The sequence below is a fragment of the Tauraco erythrolophus genome, chromosome 9 (assembly GCF_009769465.1).
Source record: "Tauraco erythrolophus isolate bTauEry1 chromosome 9, bTauEry1.pri, whole genome shotgun sequence".
NCBI lineage: Eukaryota > Metazoa > Chordata > Aves > Musophagiformes > Musophagidae > Tauraco > Tauraco erythrolophus.
In genome coordinates this window covers 4,338,314-4,364,204 of record NC_141473.1, presented here as the reverse complement: position 1 = coordinate 4,364,204, position 25,891 = coordinate 4,338,314, and the positions used below count along the sequence as shown (strand labels likewise).

Sequence of the window (25,891 nt, the reverse complement as noted above, 5' to 3'; positions counted from 1 at the left end):
AGGGGGAGCCTTGCTTTTATTGCAAACAGCTGTGCTGTGCTTGCGTTGCAGCACGAGGTGCACCCGTATGTGCAGGGCAGAGCTTCTGAGCCCTCAGTCCACCCCCATCCAACCTGGAGTCATCGCACATACACAAACCTGGCATCCACGGTTTGTTTCTACCATGTGCTGGCAGACTGCAGTAGTGCCAGAGGTAGGATTTGTCTTGGTTAACTTCATCTAAACTTCATCTAAAAGTTAGACCAGATTCTTTACAGCTAACCGCCGCTGTCGAAGAACTGGTTCTGGGGTATGAGCTCATCATCTGGTTTAGAGTCAGTAGGAAAACAAATCATCTCTTCCAGAGGGTATTTCCTATCCAGGCTTGATATCTAAGAAGATGGGATGAACGTGGGATGGATACCCTTCCCTTTCTCCTCAGAGGGACCTGTCTGGCCTGAGGAGAAGGCTCCTGAAGAGGTTCAAGTGACCAGCCTGGGCACAGCATCTTGCTTTTGGACAGCCAGTGCCGTGTGGAATGGGTCTGGGCCAGCATTACGGGGGAAAACCCAGGTGACCAAGGGGCAAATGTGAACCTCTGTGGAGGCAGAAGCATTTTGTGTTCTCAAAAGCTGATCTGTTTCCTCTAGCTGCGTTGATTGGCCTAACGGAGTTCCGTTGCACAAATATTGCCAACACACCCCCCCACTGCATGAGATGAATGAAATGGTTTCCACAAGGCTGAGGATGGCAGTCAGGAATGCAGTGATCCCCTTCCACCTGAGTCTTTTCTGAGGAGTTCGCTCAAGCATCCATCATCCCAAGCATGGAGCAAGACTGACTTTTGAGCCATGATGGCTTAACCTTTGGATTGAGGGTTGGGTGGGACCGCAGCAGATCCCAGCTCAGAGCCCACGCAGTGCCTTCAGTGTGGGTAGAGAAGAAGGGACCAGAGCCCTGTGTGGCAGAAGGGGTTGGTTGAGTGTCTCACCATCCTGATGGCCACCAGGTTCCAGCTCTCCCTGCAATGCCAGCTGTCCCCAGGCCATGTGTGTTCAGGGACAAGCTGGCTGGGAACCAGTCCAAGACCAGAACAGGCGCGTGTGCTATTCCCTCTGCCCCACCGTAATGCTGGTACGCACTTTTCCAGTGCCTGGCCCCTGCCAAACTGCTTTTGCTTTACAAGATGAGAGAGCTCTGCGGTTTTGACAAGGAAGATTGCTGCCCAGATGCCTGAACACCAGTGATCTGCTTCTTTAGACATTTGTTCAAACCAGCTTGACTTTCCAGTGCATTTTTGTATAAGGGGTTTTGGAGGTGATGATCTTTGAGCAGCCTTCCAATACCAAAAGGGGCTATAAGAAAGCTGGAGAGGGACTTTTGACAAGGGCAAGCAGTGATAGGACAAGGGGTGATGGCTTTAAACTAATAGAGGGTGGCTGCCCCATCCCTGGCAGTGTTCAAGGCCAGGTTGGATGAGGCTTTGGGCAACCTGGTGTAGTGGAAGGTGCCCCTGCCCATAGCAGGGGGTTTGGAACTAGATGATCTTTGATGTCTCTTCCAACCCAAACCATTCTATGATTCTAATAAAATTTCATGTTCTGATGTAATCACATGAGAGCGTTTAGCCAACAGTACCCTCTGTCCCAACAGCAGCACTTTGCATCACGTCTCCCCGTCACCGTCCTGCATTTCTTCATGCCTCTTTCTTACTTAAGATGAATCTGTATATGTCCTACCCACAGGCCCTACAAAGACTTCCAGGACTTTTTATCTCCCAAGCTTTTAATCTGGTGTGTTCACATGTGCTGTATTTCCTGAGAGAGAAAATAAATAGGGATGGGTGGAGGAAAACAGCTGCCTGCGTCAGCCACTTCCTCAGCGCTGCATGTTCCACGGCCGGTTGGTGCGGTGTGTCCTGCAGAAACGGCAGGAATTGGGATTACCCAAGGGATAATTTACAACTGGCGTGAGTAAAGGTCATGCCTGTGAGGAGAAGTATTGGAAGTATTTGTGCTGATCCTCTCCCTAGCTTTACATGTAATATCCATGGAGGTTTGCCACTGCCAGCCTCCAGGTTGTGATCCGTCCTGGTCACCTCTGCTCCCTTTACTTCTTTATTTTGAGGAAGCATCCTTGCTCTCCCTGAACCTGCAGTTACCATCACCGTTTCTGATCTCCTCCTTGCTCCTTGATGTGATGTCCTGCATCAGATCTTGGTGCTGCGAGTGCCAGCTTCAAAAGACCTGGTAGAAGACCTGGTGGAAGCCCTGGTAGAGCAAACTGCAGCGGGGACATCAAGTGCTCCCCCATGCCCCTATTTTAGCCCTTCCAGGACTCTCAGCATCCTCTTCTAAGCAGTTATTTCTGGAATTGTGTCTCTGAGCTCATTAGTTAGAGCATCACTGTGCAGCCAACTGATTAGAAACAAATTACCACAACACTCCAAATTAAATTTTCAGCACATGTATGTTTGAAAAGTACAAGTGTTCACCCCAGGAAGTGCCTTGAAATGCAGGAAAGCCAAAGATCTAGGGAATGTTTGCTAGCATTTGCCAAGGTTCTTTGGGGTTTTTTAGGTAATTTATGCAGGAAGATAACTCCCTATAACTCCCTATCCCCTCAATCTCGGTATTTTCCTGTGTGTTGAGGTATATTGCCTGGAGTAGTGGTGTACCTAAACCGTTTTTTTTCTGCTGGGTTAAAACTGTAGCAGTTTAACATAAACGATTAAGAGGCAAGCCCACAGACTTCCTTCAGGTGTTAGCAAACAATTTGGCTGTTAATTTCCACCTGTTTGTGGATGCTTGAATTTAAATGAGTCCCAATTAAACACAATTAGCTGTGTGTGCAGTTCTGGGAGGCAAGAGAAGAGCAGTGGAGGATGCTGGTTTGCTCCGACACGAGTTTGCCTTCTTGAAGCTCTTGCAGGCGGGTTGGCCAGGAGGAGATGGCATGGCAAGGTCATCTCTAGAGGCCATTGGCTTCTTCAGTGACATAGAAGGTATCCTCAGCTTGTGGTTAGAAGTTTCTGTTCATGGTGCCCACCTCTCCAAGCAAAGCCACCTTCCCAAAAGATAACAGCAAAGCAAAGGAAGGTACTAGCTGCTTCAGGAGGACAAACCTTCTGCCCTGGGTCACATGTGTCATCACAGCAGGTCTCAAAAATCTAGTGTTTTAAAGGAAAGAGCCTCTCTCCCTAGACCGGGGAGACCTGCTGTGACATGAGATATGGGGTCCGGGTATGGGGTTCCCTGAAGTTCTGGGACCTGCTCCAACATTGGGCGTGTTTAGTGGCTTTGGCACAGGTTTGTCTCTCATTGCAACATCGGGAAACGTGCTCTGCAGCCGTTCGTCAGCTGCCCATCAGCGTGCTGTCAGTCGCTGTGTCTTATCTGGGCGTGCGGTGCCAAACTGATTAAACTGCACGTTTCACAAAAACGAGAGTTTCACTCATGGCACCGTGTAAAATTACTGCATCTGACCAAAGAAACTAGCAAAGGTTACAGTGTCTGCTTGCATTCCTCATAAAGAAAATCTTGTTAAACTCCGTCTCACATATTTTACAGCTGCGGTCAGAGCCCCTGAAGAACACATTGTCGGGGGGAATGGTTTCAAGCTTTTTTATCTAATTTTATGCAGCAGGAGTATCTGCTGTTTAATTGGGGAGTTAGTGGGAAGTCTGCGTGGTGACACAGAGATCCCTTGTACAGACAGGTTTTTGGGATGGGGCTTGCCGTCTCGCAGAAGGCTGTGCTGCTGGAAAGGTCAGTGATCGTGGGACACACAGTGTTGCAGATCAGGTTTGCCAAATGACTGCAGCTCCATACACTGGAATGTGAGATCGTTTGTCTTTTCAAATTAACTTTGGTGCCTTGCTTTGGCCCTGCATGATGTTTTTCCTCCCCACCCCTATTTTTAAACAACCACGCAAAAGCTAATTTTAACCTGTGATACTAATCACCTGTTGATCAATCCCCATCTGCTCCTGTTCTCTGAAGTCAAGTTTTGGCAGGTCTCCGGTTGAGCTGGATTCTGAGGCTGTTTCCATCCCTGTGGCCATGACTATCCATGTCAGCTACCTCCACTTCGACTTTTATCTGCTAAATATTTTGTCCACGCAGTAATCCAGCTGTTTCCTTTTGGTTCTCCATATGTTCTGTTGGAAAGGAGTGCGAGCGAGGCACTGAGAAAGTAATTCCAACCAGTACGTGAAGTTTCCTAGGACAGCACGACGTGATGGTTTGGTGCCCAGACACCCCTTCCTCGCTCCGGGTGCAGTGTTTGGCTCTCAGCTCGGCAGGACACCTCTGGCACCCAGCTGCATGTTTTCCTTTGCAGATGTTCCACAAGCTTCAATTCCCTGTGCAGAAATAGTCACCTGTGAAGGTGCCATGTGGAGCTGGCTGCCAGCAGTGCGTGGTGTCCAGATTAAATGAAGAATCCCAACGGATATGGGAGAGAGTTAACTCAAAGTCTGTGTTTTAGAGGCGTCCTTTTACGCTGTCCCTAGCAATGCTGTCTTCTGCATGTATTTGCTTCGTTCAATTTAAAGACTCTGCAAACCAGCGTAGATCCCATCACCCAATCACATCAAATTCGGCTGCATTTGGGTGAACCGTTGAGAAAATTACATAGCAGGTCAGGGCAATTCGAGACCATTCCTGATAGCTGAGTCCAGGTAGGGAATTGAGCCTGTCAGACAAGACCTATCCAAGTGGAAATCTGACCCAGACAGTAAGTGAACCTTCTTATTCTTGCAGAAGCTGTTTTTTTCACTGTCCCTTACGATCTGGGATTTGGTTTATGCTTCACCAGGAGGAAGACATTGCTTTCTGCTCATCAGTAGCCCTGATACTTCACTGGAGCTTCTCTTACCAAGTGACCGAGTGAAGAGTTAAAATTGCAGAGGCGGTTTTCCGCAGCGCCCCGCTGCTTCCTTGATGTCTCAGGCTGAAGCATTGATCTGAACTAACCAGTTTAGTCTGGGTGGAGGGTCTGGCTCAGAGCACACGGGGCTATAGATAGCTGCTCAGCTTCTGCAGCACTGACAGTGATAAATGGTCCCTGGGAGAGGAGGATGTTTAGTCATCTCCTGAGGACGATGTGATGGACGTGAGTAACTACTGAGCCTCAAGACTTCTGCCCACGTTGCGTCATGCTAAAGATACTTCATCTCTTTAACGTGTTGCAATGCATTTGTCGTTTTGGGTGGCTTTTTCTTTTGAAGAACGTATTCTCCTCACATTGCCCTGTGCACAGAGGGGCCAGGCACAGGTCGTGTGTCCCTGAGCCCTTGCAACACAGTAGGAACCAAGAAGGACCACCCTGGATTTCAGAGGGTCTCTTTCACAGACCACTTCATGTACAAAGTGGCCACGAAGAGGGGATGTAGAAATGAAGTGCCACGTTTCACAGCTGTCATGGCCAACTTGGGCTGGAAAATGTTCCATGTGTACATACCCGGAGCTGAACCACTCCAAGGAGTCCTGCTTTACTGAAGAGAGTGTTTCCCAAGGCTCTAGTTGATTTTTTCACAAGCCAGTTTGTGCACTGGCCAAGACTGCTGACAGCTCAATATTCAGCTACAGAATATAATTTTCTGTCATTTTGATTTATGTTCTTCTCTACAACCAGAGTCCCATGTAAAAAAAAAAAAAAAAAAAAATCAGGCGTTTATCTTAAAGTTAGCTCAATGCAACTTTATTCTTCAACTGACCTAGCCAATCAAAGATATTTTTAGATTATTATTTTATTTATTTCTGGAATATGAAAAAGAAAGGTGCTAAATAGTAACCTCCCCTGTCAGTTTTGGGACCTGCTGTCTGTGATGTCTGCCATGGTGCAGTGCAAAAAGGGGCATTGCCACCGAAAGAGAAGCCAAGCTGAAGCCACGAGAGCAAGATCTACTGTTGGATGAAGTTTCCACCTACAACTGGTGGCCCTGTCCAGGGAGCAACGCCCAGGACATGGGGGCCGAGCTCCAGAGCAGTGCTCCACTGAAGGGGATCTTAAAACTCTCAATAATGGTGGATTTCTCCTGGGGAACAGCCCAGATCCCGGGGGAGAGGCTGGTCTCCACTCTCCGGATGGTAGCAGAAGGACTCGTCCTCCAGCACCTTGGGTTTGCCCAGGGGATTTATGGCAGAGCCTCCTCTCTCCTGCCTCACTTCTGGCACCCAGACTTGGGCTCCCGAATTGTTTTGCTACCTTTGGAGCATCGCTTCTTGGCATTAGTGTCAGGGGATTATTGCTTGCAGTTTCCTGTGGAAAGGACAGTGGTCCTTCCGAGGGAAAGGTGTCCCTGCCCATGGCAGGAGGGTCGGAACTAGGTGATCTTTAAGGTCCCTTCCAACCCAAACCATTCTGTGATTCCTTGTGACAGATGCTTAAAAGAGGAATACTGAGCAGGGGGAGCAGGGGGAAGCATCGCTTGGCTCTTTGGGTGCAGTTATGTGTGTTAGAAAGCGTTCCATGAGACGAAGAGACCGCATGGAACAGCTCTTGGGGTGGCACTGGCACAGCCCTAGGAAAAGGCAGGAGAGCAGGGGAGTGTCTTTTATTCCAGTTCTCTGCTTTCCTATGGAATTCGGACAATTTTATTTATTGCATTTCACTTAGCAGCGATGAGCGCGTAGGTGATCACGTCTCAAAAGCGTAACTCCAAAACGGCCATGGGCTGAAACGAAATACGTTTTCCAGCCCAGGGGTAGGGATGGCCGGTGTGGGGACAGCAGGGTGTCACTGGGCTGGTCCCCACCATGGGAGGGAAACAGGGTCCTGGCTGGACCTAATCTGTTTTACTGCAGTATTTTTATGCACACACAGAGATATGTGTGTGTGTGTGTGTATACATATATATATATATATGTATATACACCCCACCCTTTCCACAGCACACATCAAGTGTATACAGGGCATTGCCTTTATGACTGGTGTTTAGCAGCTGAGTTACAGGTGGATTTCTGCGTAGTCAGCACAGATACCAATCGCAAAATGCTTTTAATAGATCAAATTGTGCTGTGTGATTGAACATTTCTCATAGAAGCCTTCGTGTCAAGCAGTTCTTAAAATTTTCTCCTAATGGATAAGCTAGGAGAGAAAGATTTTTTTTTTTTTCCGGGTGTAAAATGGAAAGAGGTTTTGTTCATCACTTTTTTTAGATCTCCACTCAAATTAAGGATTATTGTCAAGAAATGAGTATTTTACAACACCCCCCCAAAGGTATTTCTGTATTCATAAAAGCCTCTTGGTTAAATCAGCAATAATTGCCACCTAAGGGATGGATACATACTGGATTATTACTTGCTTTATATTTGAAGGTTTTTCTCCATTGTATATTATAACTTGCTTTACTTCCAGCAATCTAAATTCTTCTTCAGTGGAGGAAAACCTAAAACCATCACAAATACAGGGCATGTGAGAAGAAAAAACTTGGACAATTAAATAAAGACCCGTGAAATAACCTTCCACCTCTTAAATACGATGCTTTTATGACAGCCAGCACCAACACACAGTCCGTTTCACCGAGGCGTCCTCCTTCTGCCAGACACTGCTTTGCAGGGGACACAAGGAAAGCTGAATATCGGAATAGCTTTTATTTTTCCTGGTTGCATACTGTAATTTAGCAGCAAGTGAAACCTGGAGCAGCACGAGCTCCTGAAAGAGGCTGTGCCTTTGCCAGGAGCTCATGTGTTCGGATGTGAAGAACACAGCTGCAAAATGAACAGGAAGAATATACTTGTACAGACAAGTGCTCACCAAATTCTGAATAATAATAATAATAATAATAATAATAATAATAATAATAATAATAATAATAATAATAATAATAATAATAATAATAATCATCTCTCTGCCTGTCATGCATCCGATGGGAAATGCATCTTCCCTGCTGGGAAAACGGTTAAGTAAAAGTTTGCCCTTTTCAGGGAGTGCGAGGTGGGAGGTGGACATGAGGGCTCTCAGCTCTTTCCCAAAGCAAAGCCATTAAGCATGTGAAATACATATGGTTTCTCTTCAGCAGCTGTTGGGTTTCTCAGCCCAAGAACCGTAACAGGACCTGCCTCCCACATCTGCCCTGCTCCCCACCACCAGTGCTGCTGAATCAGTAAAATGGGATTGTGCATCTGCACCTCGTTAGGCCAGTGCCCCTAATTGAATCACTGGCAAAAACCCCACTCTGCTTTAGGGTGGTGGCTCGTGATGGAGGGCGAGTCTGACCCTTTTCACGCCGCTGTATGAAACCACTGCTGGTAGATTTATCAGAAGATGGTGGTCCTGCAGAATTAAACCCCTGACAGAGCCTTCCCGTTCACTGAGGCCACGCACAGATCTTCCATGTCTCTAGGTCACAGTAAACTCTTCTGTTTCTTACCCATTTCTAGAGAAAAACCATGGGAGGATAATTATTTGCCCATTTTGGTAGGATCCTAGGCTTGCTGTGAAGTGTCCTCTTAGCAATCCCCGGCTGGTGCTGCCATTGCCTAAATGAAAATGGGCCACATAAAATGCAGTGCATTAATTGGGATTAGTTAGTTAACGATGCACATCATCTTCCATACAAGGTTTTGCAAAGTTTTGCCCAGCCCAGTTGCACAAGGACATGGGACCTACCGCAGCATGCAGGAAAGACCTGGGCATGGGGGATGCAGGGAGAGGAGGGGGAAAAGGGGAAAAAAAACACAAGAAAGGGAGGAATGTGGCTCCGTTGGGAGCTCCTCCTTGCTGAGCTGTGCCTTTCCATCTCCTTCGCAGGCCTTGTGATGAAAACCACCCCCATGTGAAGCCTGATGCCTACGTGAACAACCTGGCCGAAGCGGTTGACGTGATCCTCCAGCACCTGTAAAACCGCTGGCACTGTGGGCGATGGGAAGGAGCGGGGATGAGGGCTCGCCTGCTGCCCCTCCATGGAGCTGCTTCGTCCTCCCCCACCTCCAGCTGACGTGGACAGACCCTCTGCAGTCCTTAATGTTTCATATAACGGTACTAAAATGATCTCCTGACTTCATCAAGGGAACAGCGACCTGTCCTCTGGCACGTCTCAAACGTTTTCCCCGTGGTGCCGTGTCCCTGCCAGCCTGTGGGACATCAGCCCTCCCAAAAGTGCCGGAGCTCTTGGGGCTGAGCCTTGTCTGCCCGCGGGGAGCCCTGAGGGTGATGGGGGCCTCTGCCTCCCACCCATCCTGCGGTGGGGTAGGGTGGAGTGGGGGAAGACTCTGCCACGTTTAGCCCCTGTCTGACACCGCCTCGGGTTGGGGCTCAGGAATCTGTGAACGCTGTGACACATTACGGAATAACCCCACCATCCTGTCGGGAATAAACTTCATCCTGCAGATCTGGCCTGTTTGTCGTTCAGTCCCGTCAGCACTGGCAGGGATGCTCAGAGGCTCTGAAATGCTTTTCCCTGGCTGGAATAAGCTGGTGAGGGCCGTGGGGCTGATGGGCTCTTCCTTCTCTCCATGGGGGGTCTTGCAGGCAGACATGGTTGGGAGCGGGGCATGCGGGTTTCCTACCCCTTCCCATTAAAATCCCGGCTGTGCAGCTGGTGGGTGCTCCAGTGGGGAGCATCATGGCACGGCACAGCATGGCACGGCAGCCTTGGCCCTGCCATGAAGGTCAGCGTGCACAACTGGGCTCCAGCCAGTGCTGGGGCTTTAAGTTTCCAGTCCCAGCTGGGAACCAGTCTCCGTAGAGCACCGGATCCATCAGTCCTCCTGCCACGACTGTAAGTTCTGCTTTATAAATATTATGTGGCGACGTTCAGCCACTTTCTTTCCTTCTCAGTAGTCATTGTTAAACTTTCCTCCGATTCTCCTGGATACCAAACCCATGGCTCCCTGGTGGCTGCAGCCACCTGAACAGGATGAGCCCAGTCTGCTCGCTCAGCATCTCCTGGCACTGCTCCTGCTCCAGCACCGCGTGCCTGCCAGCACCTGCATGTGTTACGTATATTTATATATACGTGTGCTCTGGCTGCGTTCAGCTACTGCTCTCTACATTTCCAAGCGGGAGGTAAATAGGAATTCCAGTTCTGTTTCCAGTGGTCCCAGCAGCTGAAGATGACCCTGAAGGACACCAAAGCGACACTCCGTGTTCCTGGAGCAGCCTGCGAGCATTGGAAATCCTTGTTTTTCAGAGCTACCAGCTGGCTGCACCCTTGGGGACAGCAGGGGAAAGCGGGCTAGCGCTAAAATGATGATTAAATAAACCATATCTGGGAAAATGACCGTAGTGCAATTTTTTTGGTCTGGTTTTGTATCTTTTTATCCTCTCGGTAGCGGTTCAGCTGAAGTGTAGAGCGCTGCGTGCACACGAAGGACGCGCGGTCGAACGTTAGGGCTGTGACGACTCACCGAGAATTTCTTTTTTATCCTGTAATTCTTCCTTTTTGTTCTATTACACTAAGCCTATCGCTTCAATCTGATTAAGTTTAGGCAGATAAACATCCTGCCATCTGTCACGAAACTTTTTAAACTGTTTGCTCGCTCGAGGAAACGCAGCCGTTTTCCTTTCTGGTTTACAAAGGCTGTAGGGAGATACTACCCCGTTTCCCCAAGAATTTATTTAACACCCTGCGTGCCCTTGCCCTGCCGTGGGCTCCTGCCTTCCTCGGGTTTAGGCTTTATTTGAAGGAGTGAGATGTTATTTCTGTCCTTAAAGCATAAGATGCTACTTGGTGCTTAAATGTCGACATGCGTTTTGTGTTACCTCTTCGGCTGCGCTACAGCTAAATAACATCAGTGTCAGGCTGGGGGGGCCACAGGAGATGTCCCCCCACCGTGGTGGGATGCATCTTGGGGGGGATGACACATCATATCTGCTTGCACATGAATGTCACAAAATGCCTGTTTTTCTGGTGCAACACAAGGCTGGGACACCCTTACTATTTCTAACACAGACGCCCCAATGGAGGGTCCCAGAGGGGGACCCATTTTTGGGCACCCCCCCCCCCAGCACCCAGGGATACACCAAGGAGGTGCAGCCAGACCCCATCAAACCCCAACGAGGGCCACAACCGAGCTCTTACATCCCCGAGAGGCAGCAGTGTCCCCCTCCACCCCAACGCCCCCCACCCCAATGCCCCCCACCCCGCAGCGGCACCCGTCCACGGGGATGGCACAGAGAGGCACGACGCCAGTGGGGGGTTATTGAACCAGGAAGCTTTATTTACACAGTAAAAGTAACAAGCGATTTCCTGAGACTGAGCTGCTCTTCTAGTGCAATCAAGTCATGGAGGGGGTGGGGGTGGGCAGCCTCCTCGCCCACCCAGAGACAGGGCACCTGGGACAGCCCCTCCCCGGGGACACGAGCATCGCGCTGTGCTTGTGCAATTGCCAGCGAGACGTGGCTGCTACAGGTCATAGCTTCAGAAGGCTTTTTTTTATTTGTTTGTTTGTTTGTTTTCTCATCTTTATTTTTTGGGGGGTTTTTGGCCATCCTCTTCTTTTGATTTCTCCAACATCAAACCCATAAGCACTGCTACAATCCTATAACATCCTACGGAAGTCCGTTAGTCAGCCCGTTCAGCCAGGAGCTTTTCAACAATGCACTTGAAACACAACTTTTATTGGCCAAACAGGCTACGCTGTAACGCAGAAAAAAAATAATTACAATCTATTTTACAAACGCTTCTTTTGTTTTCTTTGTCTCTTTTTTTGTGACCTTTCCTAAAACAGGCTCCGAGAGCTGTAGACACACACAGCAAACTGCCCCACGCGCGTGCTATGACTTTTCCTAATAAAAAAAAAAATCCTTTTTCCATGCCACGCGCCAATGAACCTTCCCATCGGTGTCCTGAAACGGCTGCGTGATGCCCTGGCCAAGCCACCGAGTCTCTTGGCAATAATGAGCCTGTTTGAGCTACCCAGCAAGGAACAACATCCCTTGTCTGCATATTACTTTAATATCACATTCTGGCAGCCGGCAGGAATTTGCCGGGGTCGGAGGGGGGTGGGTGGGAAATGGTTACCAAAAGCATCTGTGTAATAATAGGTGAAGTCCTTTCCAAGGCAAGAGCAGGACCCCCCGCCCCGGGGGGATGTCCCGCTCTGCCGCTGCGGTCGCAGGGCACGGATGTCCTGACTCCGGGGAGCACCGTCGCTTCTGGCTTTTACAATCAACAGGATGTCCCCTGAATCTGAGGCACATACTATATTATCTTTCATATTTTTAATTACTTTATTTATATATATATTTATATATATATAAATCCACAAATGTTTTACCTCTACAGAAAAAAAAAAAATTATTTAAAAAGTAAGGCTTTCTTAAACTAAGTACATGAAATCATACAAACCCACCAACGAAATACCCAACAGAACACCACCGTGGCCTCAAAACCGTCGCTAACGTGGCCGGTGTAAGGCGGTGACTCATTGGAGAAGCGTCTTGAGTAAGGCAAAGGGGTTGTGCTGTGTGTAAACTGAACGCTACGGCTCCGGCGAGTCCAGCTGGGGGGTGGCCCATGGGCCACCTTCCTGCCGGGGGGGTGAGCATGGCACCGGGGGCAGCCCTTGGAAAGAGAACAGAAGCCCTTAGGAATCACAGTCCCGGTGACGCACATCTCAGAGCCCACCCGGAGCTCTCGCGGCAGCAGCCGGACATGGATTTGGGTGAATTTGCCCTTTTTTCGGTCCATCGGGAGCTGGCAGCTTAGGTGGCCACCAGGACGCGGTGGTGGTTGGAGGGGGATTGAGCACTGGGAAGACTCAAAGCTGAGCACCGCGCTGTGGCCGTGCTGCTGCGGGGGCACGGGCCGGAGGGGAACGCTGGACCCTCCCAAACCATCCGAGACGGGCAGCACCTTCCCCTACAAGAGGGCTAGAAATGAAGCCAGGATGTATTTTCTTTTCAACGATGCGTCAAGCGACACTTTAAAAGAGCTGGAGGAGTCTCCAAAATGAAAAGACATCCCTGTCGTCCCCTCCCCAAATACCTGGAACCAGTCCTGCCTGCCAGCACCCGGCTTGGAGAGACTGGATGCGGCCACTGCCACCAGCAAAACCCCGGGACAGGAATAGAGCTGACGGGTTCCACTGTGACGGGAACCACACGCATCCCGAACCACCGCAGAAAAAAGTGCAGTAACATAACCAGAAATGATGAATAAAACCTGCACCAGCGGCTCTCAGCCCTTTCTGAGTTAGGGACCCCGGAAGGGTTGCCAAGGGGGGTGCCAAACCCTGTTCAAAATGTTGTGTCTTCAATTGCCGTTGGTATCAATGGCTTTTTTTTAAACTTTTGCAGAGCTCGGGAACCTGCAGAAGATGCTGGAAGCCGCTCGTACAGCTTTCCTAGAGCTTTTAAAAACCACAAAAACCAAAAAAAGGAGGGGGGAAAAAAAATATGTGTCCTTCTAAATCTGTTGGCAAGCGGACAGCTTGTTTTTAACCGAAGACGATGCGTATCGTACAAACGTTACCGGTCGCTTTTATCTGTGCTTAAAAAAGGCACAGGAAGAGGAAAAGCTTTCAGTGCTGCTACCTGGATTTTCAGCCTTTCGCTGGCTGAACTGGTCAAGTAACCCCACGGCGTGCCTCGGGTGGGCAGCCCCTTCACAGTAAGACAGAGCCAAAAACAGCGGGCGGCAGCCGTGCCACGGGTGGCAAAGAGGGCACAGCCGTGGGAAAATGGGTGAACGGCCCGACCTCGCTCAAAACGGGGTGCTGGGAACCCCAGCAAGGGTGGCATCAAGCCTGATCGGGGCTTCTTCCCCATGGGTTTGAGAGAGGGGACTGGGAATTTAAAAAAAAAATAGGGAAGAAAGTATTTGGGCATTGTCGGGCAGCGCCCGCCAAGCACTCCTGTAGATGCGGCCCCACAGTGGGGGTCCTTTTAGTTCCTCATCAGGGAAAGGAAAATGGAAGGAAAAAAAAAAGTAAAAATCCAGCTCTCACCATTATTAAATATAAGCGAAACGCTTCACTCGCGATTCCTTTTCGTCTCAGGGCACCAGCAGGGACGTGGGGAGCGAGGGGGTGCCGGGGCCGTGTGGGATGCGGCAGAAGAAGCGCCGCAGCCGCCCCCGCAGCCGGGTTTGCAAATCTCAATATTTTGGTTTCCTCCCACTCTTTCCAGTCCCACGGGTGGTGGTTTCTCCTTGTGCATCCCCTGTCAAGTGCAGCGGGACCCAGGGCAGCGCAGTCGGCCCCAGCAGCTCCCACCCTACGGTGGCAAAAGCCATTGACTCCCGAAACGCCAGTTTTGGCGATCGCTGGGCGCGGTGTCCCCGGCTGGGCTAGCGGTTTCCCCGGACTGGCTGGTCTCTGGCTACAGCAGTTACAAAGAACGTCAAGATTTACACACGCACGCGCACAAATTGCTCTAAATACCTGATGAAATTTTGGCAGAGCTGCTCCGTCCCCTCCAGCTGACCCCCCGAACCCAGCGCTGGCAGCGGGGAGCCCTCCGCGGCTCTGCCGGCAGCCCCCCCGACCCTGGGGCGAGACAACCCACTCCCTCCTCAGTTGTTTTCTATCTGCTCAATATCTATCTCGCCATCCAACTGGAAGAGGCTCTCGGCGCCCGTCCCTCCGCTCCGCCACACCGCCCCGTCCTCCTCCTTCCCGCCGCCCTCCTCCTCTTCCTCGCAGGAGAGGTCGTCCCTGCTGGGCCGGCGCTCGTCGGCCCGCGAACACGCTGGCTCCGGCACCGGGGTGCAGGCGGGGGTCCTGCCTGGCATCACCTCCGGGGAGCAGGGGGCCGCGGTCCATGGCCGGGAGCCGGGGAGCCGCGGGGAGCCGTCCTCGGCGGCGGTGCTAAGGCAGGTGAGGCTGTTGAAAGTCTGGCGGTTCTGCAAAGGTAAGGGGAGAGAGGCAGGTGAGAGAGGGGTGGGAATGCAGACCGGAGGGAATAAGACTGCGAGGAGATCTTCGAGCAGCCTTCCAGAACCTAAAGGGGCTACAAGAAAGCTGAAGAGGGGCTTTTGACAAGGGCAAGGAGTGATAAGACAAGGGACAATGGCTTTAAACTGAAAGAGGGCAGATTTAGATGAGATCTAAGGAACAAATTCTTCCCTCTGAGGATGGTGAGGCACTGGCACAGGTTGCCCAGAGAAGCTGTGGCTGTGTTCAAGGCCAGGCTGGATGGGGCTTTGAGCAACCTGGTGTAGTGGAGGGTGTCCCTGCCCATGGCAGGGGGGTTGGAACTAGATGGTCTTGAAGGCCCCTTCCAACTCAAACCTTTCTATGATTCTGTGGTTCTATGAAACCTGAAGCTGTGCCTGGCTAGAAATTCCACCAGGTGAGCCGAGAGTCCCCTCCAACCCCCAAACTCGCAAGCCCCCCCCAGCCCAGCAGAAAGCAAGCAGAGCTGCAGAAACACTCAGCTCGCAGCTGCCTCATCCCTAGGAGCTGGGCAGCCACTGCAAACCCCCACCTCACCGTCCATGGCAGGTCCTGCGCCTCTCCTGCCCTGCAAATGGTGATGGCATCAAAAATACAGAATCATACAATCATTAAGGTTGGAAAGGACCTCTAAGATCATCAAGTCCAACCATCAACCCAATACCACCCCGGTCCGGGTCAGCCCCATCTCCACCTCCACCCCCTCACCACCTCCACCCCCTCACCACTTCCACCCCATCACCATCTCTGCCCCATCACCACCTCCACCCCATCATCACCTCCGCCCCATTGCCACCTCCCAGTCCTACATGTAAGGCAGCACAGAGCTCTTCTGTCAAAAACGAATGAATGTTTCCAACAATTCCATTTATTAAACTAGCCAAGAGAAACTTCAGTCGCTTTTTTAAGCAGCTGGAGCTCGTGTGCTGCTAAACCCTCCGCTGTGATGGATCATGGTCACCGTCTCTTATTCAAGATCACACAAGGTCAGTTCTCTATCCCTTGTCTCTCTAACAAAGAGGCTCCATGGCTGGTTGCCTTGACCAGAAACTTGATTTAGTTTATGTACTGTCATGTCTTCAAACCATTTTCAAACTCCAAGAATGGTGAGGAGCTCACAGGCATTTGAAATCCTCCAGAACAGAGCAGACACAACCTCCCAGAGATGCCATCTGACCACAAGCGTGCGTACCTGACACGGCATGCCTTTCACCCAAACTGTTTTTCAAAGGAGCAAACTAAATCCTAACTAGAGAATGCCAGTGGAAATAACGTGGCCATCCCGCGGGCTCTAGGCAGGAGAAGACCATGGAGCATCTCAGCAGCTTGTGCAAGCTTCTCGCAAGAGCCAGTGTGCAAAACAAGCGTGCGATGGTGCGCTCGCTTCACAGACACCTGGTCCAGCCGCGTCCCACCCAATGCACCCGGGTATTTATCCAATAAATATTGGTGGAACCAATAAACACCCAAGCTGTAGGAGATGGGCACATGGAGAAAAAGTAACGGAGAAACACGACACTCCATGGTTAAGTTATGGGTAGCTCAGGTCTTGGTGGAAATGTGGATCAGGTGGGATTCCTCAAAGGCTTCACTTGATGAGCCTGGCATCAGTCAGTATTTTCTTGAAGAATCTGTCTCGTGGGGTTAAATCTGCAAAGACAGCTCTTTGAGAGTCCGGAGCAGCAAAAAGTTGCAGCAGACGAGGTGACCTCCGAAGAACAGTTTAGGAAAAGTGGGGTTTAGGCTGGAGACAGCAAGCCAGGGGTATAGGAGGGTGTATCGTGTTTCCAACAATAAAGATCCCTGGAGCACTGCTAGAGATTTCCACAAGCTGTAAAATCTCATCACTGGAACACGTTAATACAGGTTAGACAACATGTCATTACACTAACGTGGACGTTGGGCTGCCTGGGGATAACAGGAGGGTGCAGGAGAGCTCTTGGAGGTCTCTTGCACTCATTTATCCGGGGGAAGGCAAACACCATGCTGCTTTCATCACATCCTGGGCCAGATTGAATTCAGAGTAACCAGGAGAGTGTCAGTACCCAGCAGAGTCCATGACCAAACACGCAGCCGGAAGACCCAGCCTTGCTCCAAACATGCCCAGTGACGTTCCTGGGGAATTTATGCACATTCGCTTGAGGTTTTGGGTTTTGTTTTTTTTTTTTCAAATCCAGGTAAGCTGGGAGTAACTCCACCAAAATAACTTAATCCAGGCTCCAAATAAAGCAAAATCATCCCTAAGGGATGCAGGTGAAAGCCCCACCTACTTCACACTCCAACCATTTCTTAGGCACTTGCGCTGAATCCGTACCCACTGACGGCACGCTGCCCAGAGGCTCTGGGCGCTGCGCGAAATGACGCACCACGGTAAAACGAGTTGTTGCAGGAGATGACGCAGAGGCTGTTGTATCTGAAAGGAGACGTTCCTCCTGCCCAAGGAGGAACTGGCCACTGCCCAAGCTACATTCCACATGGCCTTCAGTCTCTGAAACCTCCCAGAAACCCACAGGCCCCAAGCCCACGTGAAAAACGCGGCGTTTGTCCCCTAAAAACCCAACTGCACCCAGTCCCCACGTCATCCTTCTCCTATTTTTTAAATCCAAGCCGTGCCTCTCCACGCAACCGGGTCTTCTAGGTGCTGAACACCGAACAGCTTCAAGCAGAGATCTGCACGTTGTGGTTAATGGACAACTCGCAATTACCACTGCACTTGGAGAAGGCCTGAGGACATTGGAGAAATATTTTCTAAGTACGTAAAAAAATTTGCAAGCGTATTTCTAACAGTGATTTAGGCACTTGAAAGCCTAAGTCTCCTGAAAGTCAACAGCCCTCTCAGAAGCACAAATCCCTTCTACAAACAAAACTCCGGCACTTCTGAGAACGTTAATTTTTCTCCTTCTGCTAATCAAGTTCATCTCCTGGCTCTGGTGCTTCCCTGGGCTCGGTACCCAGGCGCAGATGTGCCAGGCTACCGCGGGTGGGCTAGAGCGTCCTGCGAGGATGGAAGATGCTCCACAGTGCTCCAGAGAAGGAGATGGGTGATGTCTGTAATGATGAATGAAGGAGGATGTAACCTGGAGAGTGACTAAACAGGTCCACAGCACACTCTTCCCATCCAAACGAAATGTGTTTCCAAGCTTGGGCGACATCTCGGAGAACATCCATACTTGACTTCCAGGGAAATTTCGCATTTTATTGGATTTTGGCAAGATAATCAAGCCAATGGCCTCATTTTCCTTGCTCAAATCCACATGTTCTGCAACCTAACATTTTCCACTTACATCCTTGAGTTGTTCTAGGTAATATTTTTAAACATTTTACATCCCTGTAAGAGGATGGAAAAACCCTTCCGACAATCCCATTGCTTCCGGCGCTGCAGTGGCTGCTCATGGAAAAAGGCCACGTGCGGGTGCCGGGCGGAGGCACTCGCTCTGACACAGGTTTGCTGGCACTTGGCTCGGAAAACAAGTTTTCCCAGGCACTGGCTGCCACGAAATCCCACGCCTCACCTTCCCAGTGCAGTAGACGGCCTCCGCGCAGCTGGGGTCGGCGTTGCAAGGGTGTGGGGATGATTATTTTTAGGAAAGGTCCCCTCAGGATGGTGATAACCAAGCCGGTGATGCCTATGCCAGCTGCAGAGCAGTGGTGGGTCAGCCACCACCGTCAAAGCGGTGTCTGTTCTCAACTTGTCAGGAGTTTTTTATTTATTGGGTGAATTTAGTGCGTGCTGAAGTGCTGAGCTGGCAAAACCCGGGCAGTCAAGTCCTCCATTGATGTTGGGCAAAGAGCAGTTTTGGTGGCACAATGCGGTGCTTGTTCCCCACGACCAGGCAGCCCTGGGCCCCCTCCGAGCCTCTCCACAACCTTGTCCTTCAGCACCGGACCAAAAGGAGCAGCCAGCATCCCAAACATTGAAGGAAATTGAGGGAATCCAGATACTCTCCCCTTGGATCTGACACAGGTGGCTTTTGGGAGATGCTCGTGGCCACCCTGACGTCACCCAGTGAGCATCTGCAATGGACCTTCCACCCAAAACACCTTTTGCAATAACCCATTTCTGACCATCTGAGGTGCTGGTTTGTCTTCCCCTGGCTCTCTCTGAAGCTGCAGCAATCCGGCATGCTAGGCAATCCCTTAGGGAGAGGAAGAAAATGAGACATTCCTAAAGGAAGCACCTGAAAAATCATTTAAATATAGAAATAAGAAACCCTTGGCCACAGAATGGGCCACAGGGCAGTGAGCTGACCTCCAGAGCAAAGCCCCTGCACGGTGGGGACCAAGCTCAGGCTACATCTCCATCCCACGGGGCTCTTGTGATGCTCCACACCGTGTAGGGTGCCCATCTCAGGTTTAAATCACTCTCAGAGGCGAAAACACCTTCAACCTGGCTTGTTATCTGCTGCTTTGGTCCTTTGCATCACTGGTGTTCGTGTCATGAGAGGCGCTCACCACGGTGCTGGGGAGGACGGGCCGGCAAAACTCATTTTCAAACTTAGAAAATGAGTTTTCCTTCAGTTTTAAAGCTCTACAGAACTTCATTGTAACAACTGCTGTTATCCAGGCCAGGCACACACACACGCGTTGCTCTCCCCCACATTTAAGGCACTCACAACCTGCTCTGAGACCATCCCCAGGCTCCTGCTCCCGAGGCTGGTTCCCCAGGGAGCGGGAAGGGGAGGAAGGGCGATGAGGAGGGAGCTGCACTGGGCAGAGCGAGGAGATCTACTCCAGGCACTGCTCAGTCCTGGAATAACCAGGAATAACCAACCTCTCCTCTTTATCACCACGAAGAGCATCTCAGGAGCTTTGCCAACAGCCCCGTGGCTGATTTTTGGCCTCCCCAAAAATCAGGAGATACGGGTGTCAACCCGAACAGCGCTGGCAACCGCTGCCGAGCGCGGCTCAGCAGCACCGGCTTCCAACAACAACATTCCAAAACCACCGGCGAGGGGGTGGACGTGGGTCTTACACCGACACGGTGCTCCCACAGAAGGAGCCTCTGAGCCATGGATGAAGTGTCGGGGAACAAACGACCGAAACACCTGAGGAAGGAAAACACAGGAGGCAGTTATGGAGTCTGTGAAATGCCAACGGAGCTCACGCGCCTGGTGCGGAGCCGGCGCCAGGTTGTACACAGCAGTGCCGTGTCAGGGAGCTCAAACTCATCCACTCTACTATTTTTTTTGAAATTTTATCTATGGAGGCATTGAGTAATTCACAGGAGGCCCTGAACTCTTGTCAGCCAATATGCTGCAGAGCAGCATCCCCCCTTCGGAGGGGTCAGCTCCTCACATCGCTCCCGGGGGGTACCACAACGCTGCCCTGGTTTTCAGGGTCTGCCTTCCTACTCCTTCCCCTCCTCACTGCTGATGAAGAGGAGTATTTCCATAGCCCCACTCCTAATTTCGCAATAACAGGCACCAGCACTCAGATGCTGCACTGAATGTCTACAGCTTTAGCAGATAATTTTGCTTTTATTCTGCTTGGTGTGAAAAACAGCTGTCACGAGCAGGCACAGAAATATCTACTATCCTACCAAGTGACTTCACACCACAATTTATTTATTAACCAAATAAAACCAAAAAAAAAAAGCAAGAAGGAGGCTCTAAGTTATTAATATTAGTGCTGTGTTTGGATCCTGTAGAGTTAATTTGGTTTTGCTCTTGTCTTTGGAGCTCTCTAGGTGCCCCAATGACAGTGAGGATCTTCAGTGGGTTTTCCTAAATGCAAAAGGAAAAAGCCGTTATCCGACGCACCAACAGGGATCATCCTGGTGCTACAGAGCCCCAGGGAGATGCTAGAGAGATGAATCCCAGAAATCATGAAGAATTACAGCAGGCACAGCTATGCATGGAGTCAGGGAGCAGTGATGCTTGCCGGGGCTTGACCATCCCACCGGTGTGCAGAATCCTGCAGCATCCTGCACGCGGGGACTGGTCCCAGTGCAGCCTCCCGGCCCATTACCATTCATAACCATAATTGGAGGAAATCTTCATTTCCTGCCAAGAACAAATATTTTCCCTAACAGACACTGAACCCTTCACTACGTGCTGGAGAAATCCGTTCGCCCAGACAGGTCATCAGGCAGCCCCATGAGCAATTACTGTGTATTTATTTATTTCCAGGTTGCCCATCTCTCCTGCGCCCAGCCTTTCACAGCCTCCCCACCTTCTCCCCTGCATCCCAAGAGGCTGCAGCGGAGCATCCCTAGAGCACCACAGGGCACTGATGCTGACACCCTCAGTGCTGCTGAGAGCCGAGCAGGGACGGTGGCATCAGGGCTGGGCTGCTCTCCCAGTGATGCTATTGCAATGCTATGGATTGGGGTTCCCAACATAAGAAGGACATGGAGCTGTTGGAGCAAGTCCAGAGGAGGCCACGAAGATGATCCGAGCGCTCGAGCACCTCTGCTATGGAGGTTCCTTCCAATGCCTCTGACAGAAGAAGACACGATTGATGAAGCCCCTTCAGGGGGTGAAAAACCCAACCACCATTTGCAAATGCTGCCACCGCCGCATCCCCCTGAGCCGTGGCAGGGAGCAGTGAGCCTGAAAATCTCCTGAGTGCTGGAGCTTGGGTGTTTTTTTTTAAAACCAGTATGAACAATCACTTTTGGCCACCACTTTTGAGCATGTCATAGAATCATAGAATGGTCTGGGTTGGAAGGGACCTTAAAGATCAGCTAGTTTCAACCCCCTGCCATGGGCAGGGACACCTTCCACCAGATCAGGTTGCTCAAAGCCTCATCCAAACTGGCCCAGGGATGGGGCATCCACAGCTTCTCTGGGCAACCTGTTCCAGTGCCTCTGTTCATTTCAGGACGAATCTCTGTGCTTTATAAAAGCCGTTCTTTGGGTCCACGTAGTCTATGAGCCCAGGGACCGGAGGGTTAAACAGCACGCGGTGAATCAGCTGCGTGTCTTCGGGATATAATTGGATTTTGTCTCTGTTTGGGACAGACATTGCCGGGCTTTGTCCATGTTTCCAGCCCTGTCCTCCCATGTGAGCGTGAACAAGGGCGCAACGCCCAACCCTGCATCCCTGGATCCCGCGGCGGGATGGAGCCGGGAGCAGGGGGTGGCTGGGCACGGTCCTCGGATACCACGGGGTGCTGCAGCACTCAGATCCCCCCTGTCCACACACACAAATCCCGGCCCATGCTGGAAAAGCAATCTCATGGCAGAAACGCCGACGTCCCTGGGCACGGCCCGTTTCTGCTTCCGCAGCTGGATTTATTTTCAGCCCATTGTGTTCGGTGAGTCACTAATTTACAACTGGGGCAGACGGGACCGTTTCGACTGTAAAATGAAAACAATTGGTGTCATGGCATTGCACGTTGTTGCTATTAAAAGCTCTGTCGGGTAACAAAACCAGAGCCTGCCACAATAAACCACCTCCGGCAAGTGGCCTCTGACTCTCCCGAAGTACCTTACCTGAAACGGTCACTCCATGGCTGCCTTTTCCAGGGGATGGATCTTTTTTGTGCAGCAATATGACCTGGTGCCTAAGAGGAAGGTTTTATTGCTGTGGGGAGCACCCAAATTAGGTTCCACTGAGCAGAGCCTCCGGAGCTTATGGACAGGGGTAGGCGAAAAAATGCAATGCCTTCATTTTTGCATTTGGGAAACTGAGGCAGGGAAACTCTGAAGGATGTTTGCAGAGGAGGCAGGAATGGAGCTGATGCATCTGAGGTCCAGTCCAGTGCCATAACTTCAAAAGAATCCATTCCTCTTTAACACATCACCCTCTACACGTTAAAAATCTACACGCTTGGACCTGATAAAACTCTCAGAGCAGGGCAATCCATGATGCCCAACAAAAGTTTTCATTTTTAGTGCAGCAGAGGAAAAAACTGATGCAAAACATCTCTGAAAGCAACAGCAATATTTCAGGGGTGAAGCTCCTCGTAGCGTACGAGCATCCTCCCTGGCGTCGCAGGCAGAAGGATAGCAGCAACATGAGTTCGCACCAGTGGGCAACCTCAATGAGTGCCACCTGCTCCACCCTGCCTTGAGGACACCAGCCCAGACGAGGTCTGCTGTCCTTCAAAGAATACAGGGAATTGTTTGTCAAAGGAACAAGGAGGGAAAAAAAACTATTAACAGGAGTAAACATTGTCATGAACCTAATTTCCAAGGTTGACTTGAATTTTTTTCAATGACTTGAGTTTTTAAATCCAAAAATACCAGGGCAATGAATAACGATGGCGGCATGTGTCACAGTCTGACCAAAGTCCAAACCAGCCAGTCTTCGAGGTCCTCTGTGCCCTCCGAACCGAGTCATTTCCTTTCGATCCTGAACCAAAGGCTTTTTCCCACCAAGCCACAAATTGACCTTTGCAGGCTCTCATTCGTGTTTATTTAAAAACATTGGGGCTTGGAAGCTGGAATCTGTCTCAAAAGTTACATCAATAGCAAACTATTTCCTGGGATACGTCTGGAATTTAAACCTCCAGTTTATCGCCTGTCACTACCTTTGGCAATATTTGCCACTGGCTCGAGTGGGTGCTGACACCGACCGAGATCGGTGAGGCCCCTCCTGCGCCCACCAGCAAGCCCGAAAGCTGCCAGAATTTAAACAGAAAACCTTCTCACGTGGAAATTTAGAGAATTTCACCCCTCGAGGAAAGAGCTGGGTGATCGCAGAGGAGATGTCACTTCTCCCATTCTGCAGTTTAAAACTTCTCCCCACGCAGCGTCAAGGCCAGCCTGAAACATTTTGAAGCTGGTGGGCTCTTTACTTCAGCTTTGAGAGCGTACGAGCTCCTTTGTGCATGGATCCTCATGGAAACCACCATTATTCCTTAGTTTGGAGAGGACAACAAGGCAGGGGACAGCCTGGCTCCCAAGCATCAAGAGCATTACACACCCCACTCCTCCGGATCTCCAGTCCAGGCTGAAGCTGATTTTAATCCTGAAAAACACAAGAACCACCCATCCACGTTTCAGGAGGCCGCTCTTGTGATTCCTGCTGCAGATGACTCCATCCTGCGAAGGCACGTGCTCCTCAGAGGACAGTGAAGTCACCCCATGAACGGCGCTGCCTGTCTACAGCACGCAACCTCAATGGTTCCGTTGTACCCAGCTCCGACATCTCAGCACCCTTCCCGTAACAGGCGTCTTTTCAGGCACAAAATCTCCTCTATAACTCTTCCTTATCCAACACATCCCGTGCTTCGTCCTCACCATCTTCTAAGCTGGCCCGTTGCTGCCAGTACCCCCTCCTCCATCCTTCACATCCTTCACACACACAGGGCACAGAGCTATTTATGGTGAATTCACAAACATGGGAAGGTCTCCAGAACCACGGGGAAATGCAAAGGCATATTGTATTTTAACTGCCTTATTTGATTTATAGCAACTACTCTCTGTCCCATATGCTATATGCTATACTATGCTATATACTATATAATCATGTATATGTGTATATATATATATATATATAAAATAAGGAGCTTCACGGAGGAGAAGTAGTTTGCCAGCTGTCTGGGAGTCCTTGGTGTTCATGGGAACAACTCTTGCAGCAAAGTAAATGGACGTTAGAGAAAACTCAGGAGAAGAAGACATCAGTGGTACAGTATTCATTATGAGAGACAGAGCTCTTCAAAGTGCAGATGCTTTGAAGTCTCACCGGGAACCCAAAACCTCGTGGAGCCATCAGAAATGGGACACAGGTGACAACCTCAGATCTTCATTTATTCCTAGTGCACAAACCGTAGCGGGGCACTTAGAACGGGTAGGAACCGATACCTCCCATCACGTCTGACAATTCTCGCCAGCGGTGCTGAGGCTTACATGCCACAAAGACGTTTGTGCCTTCCTTTCCATGGCACGTTGTATTTCCAAACACTACCAGACCATCCTCCAGTTCCAGCCAGGCTAATCCCTACATGGGGTTGCATGCTGCAGGGAACATGATTGAGGTTGAACTAATATATATAAAAAAATAATTTTTCATAGAGATATATATATAAATGATTCACTTAGAAAAACAACTGTAAAAAGGATAGCCGTATTTGGAAACGTGCTATCACAAATTAAAATCTCTCAGTACAGCCACATACAACATTTCATAGAACCATAGAACGGTTCGGGTTGGAAGGGATCTTCACGACCATCTAGTTCCGACCCCCCTGCCATGGGCAGGGACACCCTCCCACTACACCAGGTTGCTCAAAGCCTCATCCAGCCTGGCCTTGAACACTTCCAGGGATGGGGTGGCCACAACTTCTCTGGGCAACCTGGTCCAGTGCCTCAGCACCCTCAGAGGGAAGAATTTCTTCCTTATACTTAATCTAAATCTCCCCTCTTTCAGTTCAAAGCCATCACCCCGTGTCCTATCACTACATGCCCTTGTAAAAATCCCCTCTCCAGCTTTCCTGTAGCCCCTTTAGGGATACTGGTGCCCAAACTCTTCTTGCTTGGGGTGAAAAATAGAGACCTGGATACTGGAGAGAATCAAGGGACACACCATCATCACCCGCTCGCCTGAGCACGTCCCGCCGGGTTTATACCCGGTTTGCAGGCGAAGGGGCACAAAGCACAGTGTTGGCACGTGTTTCAAAGGAGCAGGAGGATTTTCGCCGTGCTGGGGCTTTTAAAAATTGTTGCTGTTTTGACAACAAGAGTGTTCACGGGTTGGTTTCTGCTCCGAGCTGAAGCCTCTCTGCCCTGGTGCCGTGTGAGTCCATGAGCAGGGGAGCGACAGGGGTTCACTGCCCCTCTCCGAGCTATGGGAATTGCAGAAAGAAGAGACAAAACCAGGATCCTGAGGAACGAAAGGCAACGTTTTCCCAAATATTTTCCCTTCCAGAAGAACTTTAACATTTAGGTCTCTTTCTTAATTAGCCCAGTTATGCGGCCATGTAATTGCTTCCAGGAGTGGCTGCCTCCCCTCCTGCCTGGCCTAAATATTCCTCTTGGTATGAAGAAAACATTTCTTTCAGGTCAAATTATTTTTATTTTGATTATGGTACCAAGTTTCAGGCCTATAAACACATGTGGTTACCAGCATAAGCAAAAAATTAACCGATCTACTGCCAGAGCCGGATGCTGATCCGGCAC

The 25,891-nt window shown here is 50.3% G+C and overlaps 2 protein-coding genes across 2 annotated transcripts in view; one reads left to right on the top strand and one right to left on the bottom strand.

Annotated features, from left to right (window-relative positions):
- Positions 1–9,139, top strand: part of LHPP (phospholysine phosphohistidine inorganic pyrophosphate phosphatase) — an 87,435-nt gene extending 78,296 nt beyond the window's left edge. The window contains exon 7 of the mRNA XM_086616496.1: positions 8,737–9,139. Within this exon, the coding sequence (XP_086472622.1) occupies positions 8,737–8,827 (91 nt within the window). The 3' untranslated portion in view covers positions 8,828–9,139. The remainder of the gene's footprint in view (positions 1–8,736) is intronic.
- Positions 9,140–14,443: 5,304 nt separating this feature from the next.
- FAM53B (family with sequence similarity 53 member B) overlaps positions 14,444–25,891 on the bottom strand; it is a 28,545-nt gene continuing 17,097 nt past the window's right edge. Inside the window, exon 4 of the mRNA XM_086616727.1 lies at positions 14,444–14,773. Within this exon, the coding sequence (XP_086472853.1) occupies positions 14,444–14,773 (330 nt within the window). The remainder of the gene's footprint in view (positions 14,774–25,891) is intronic.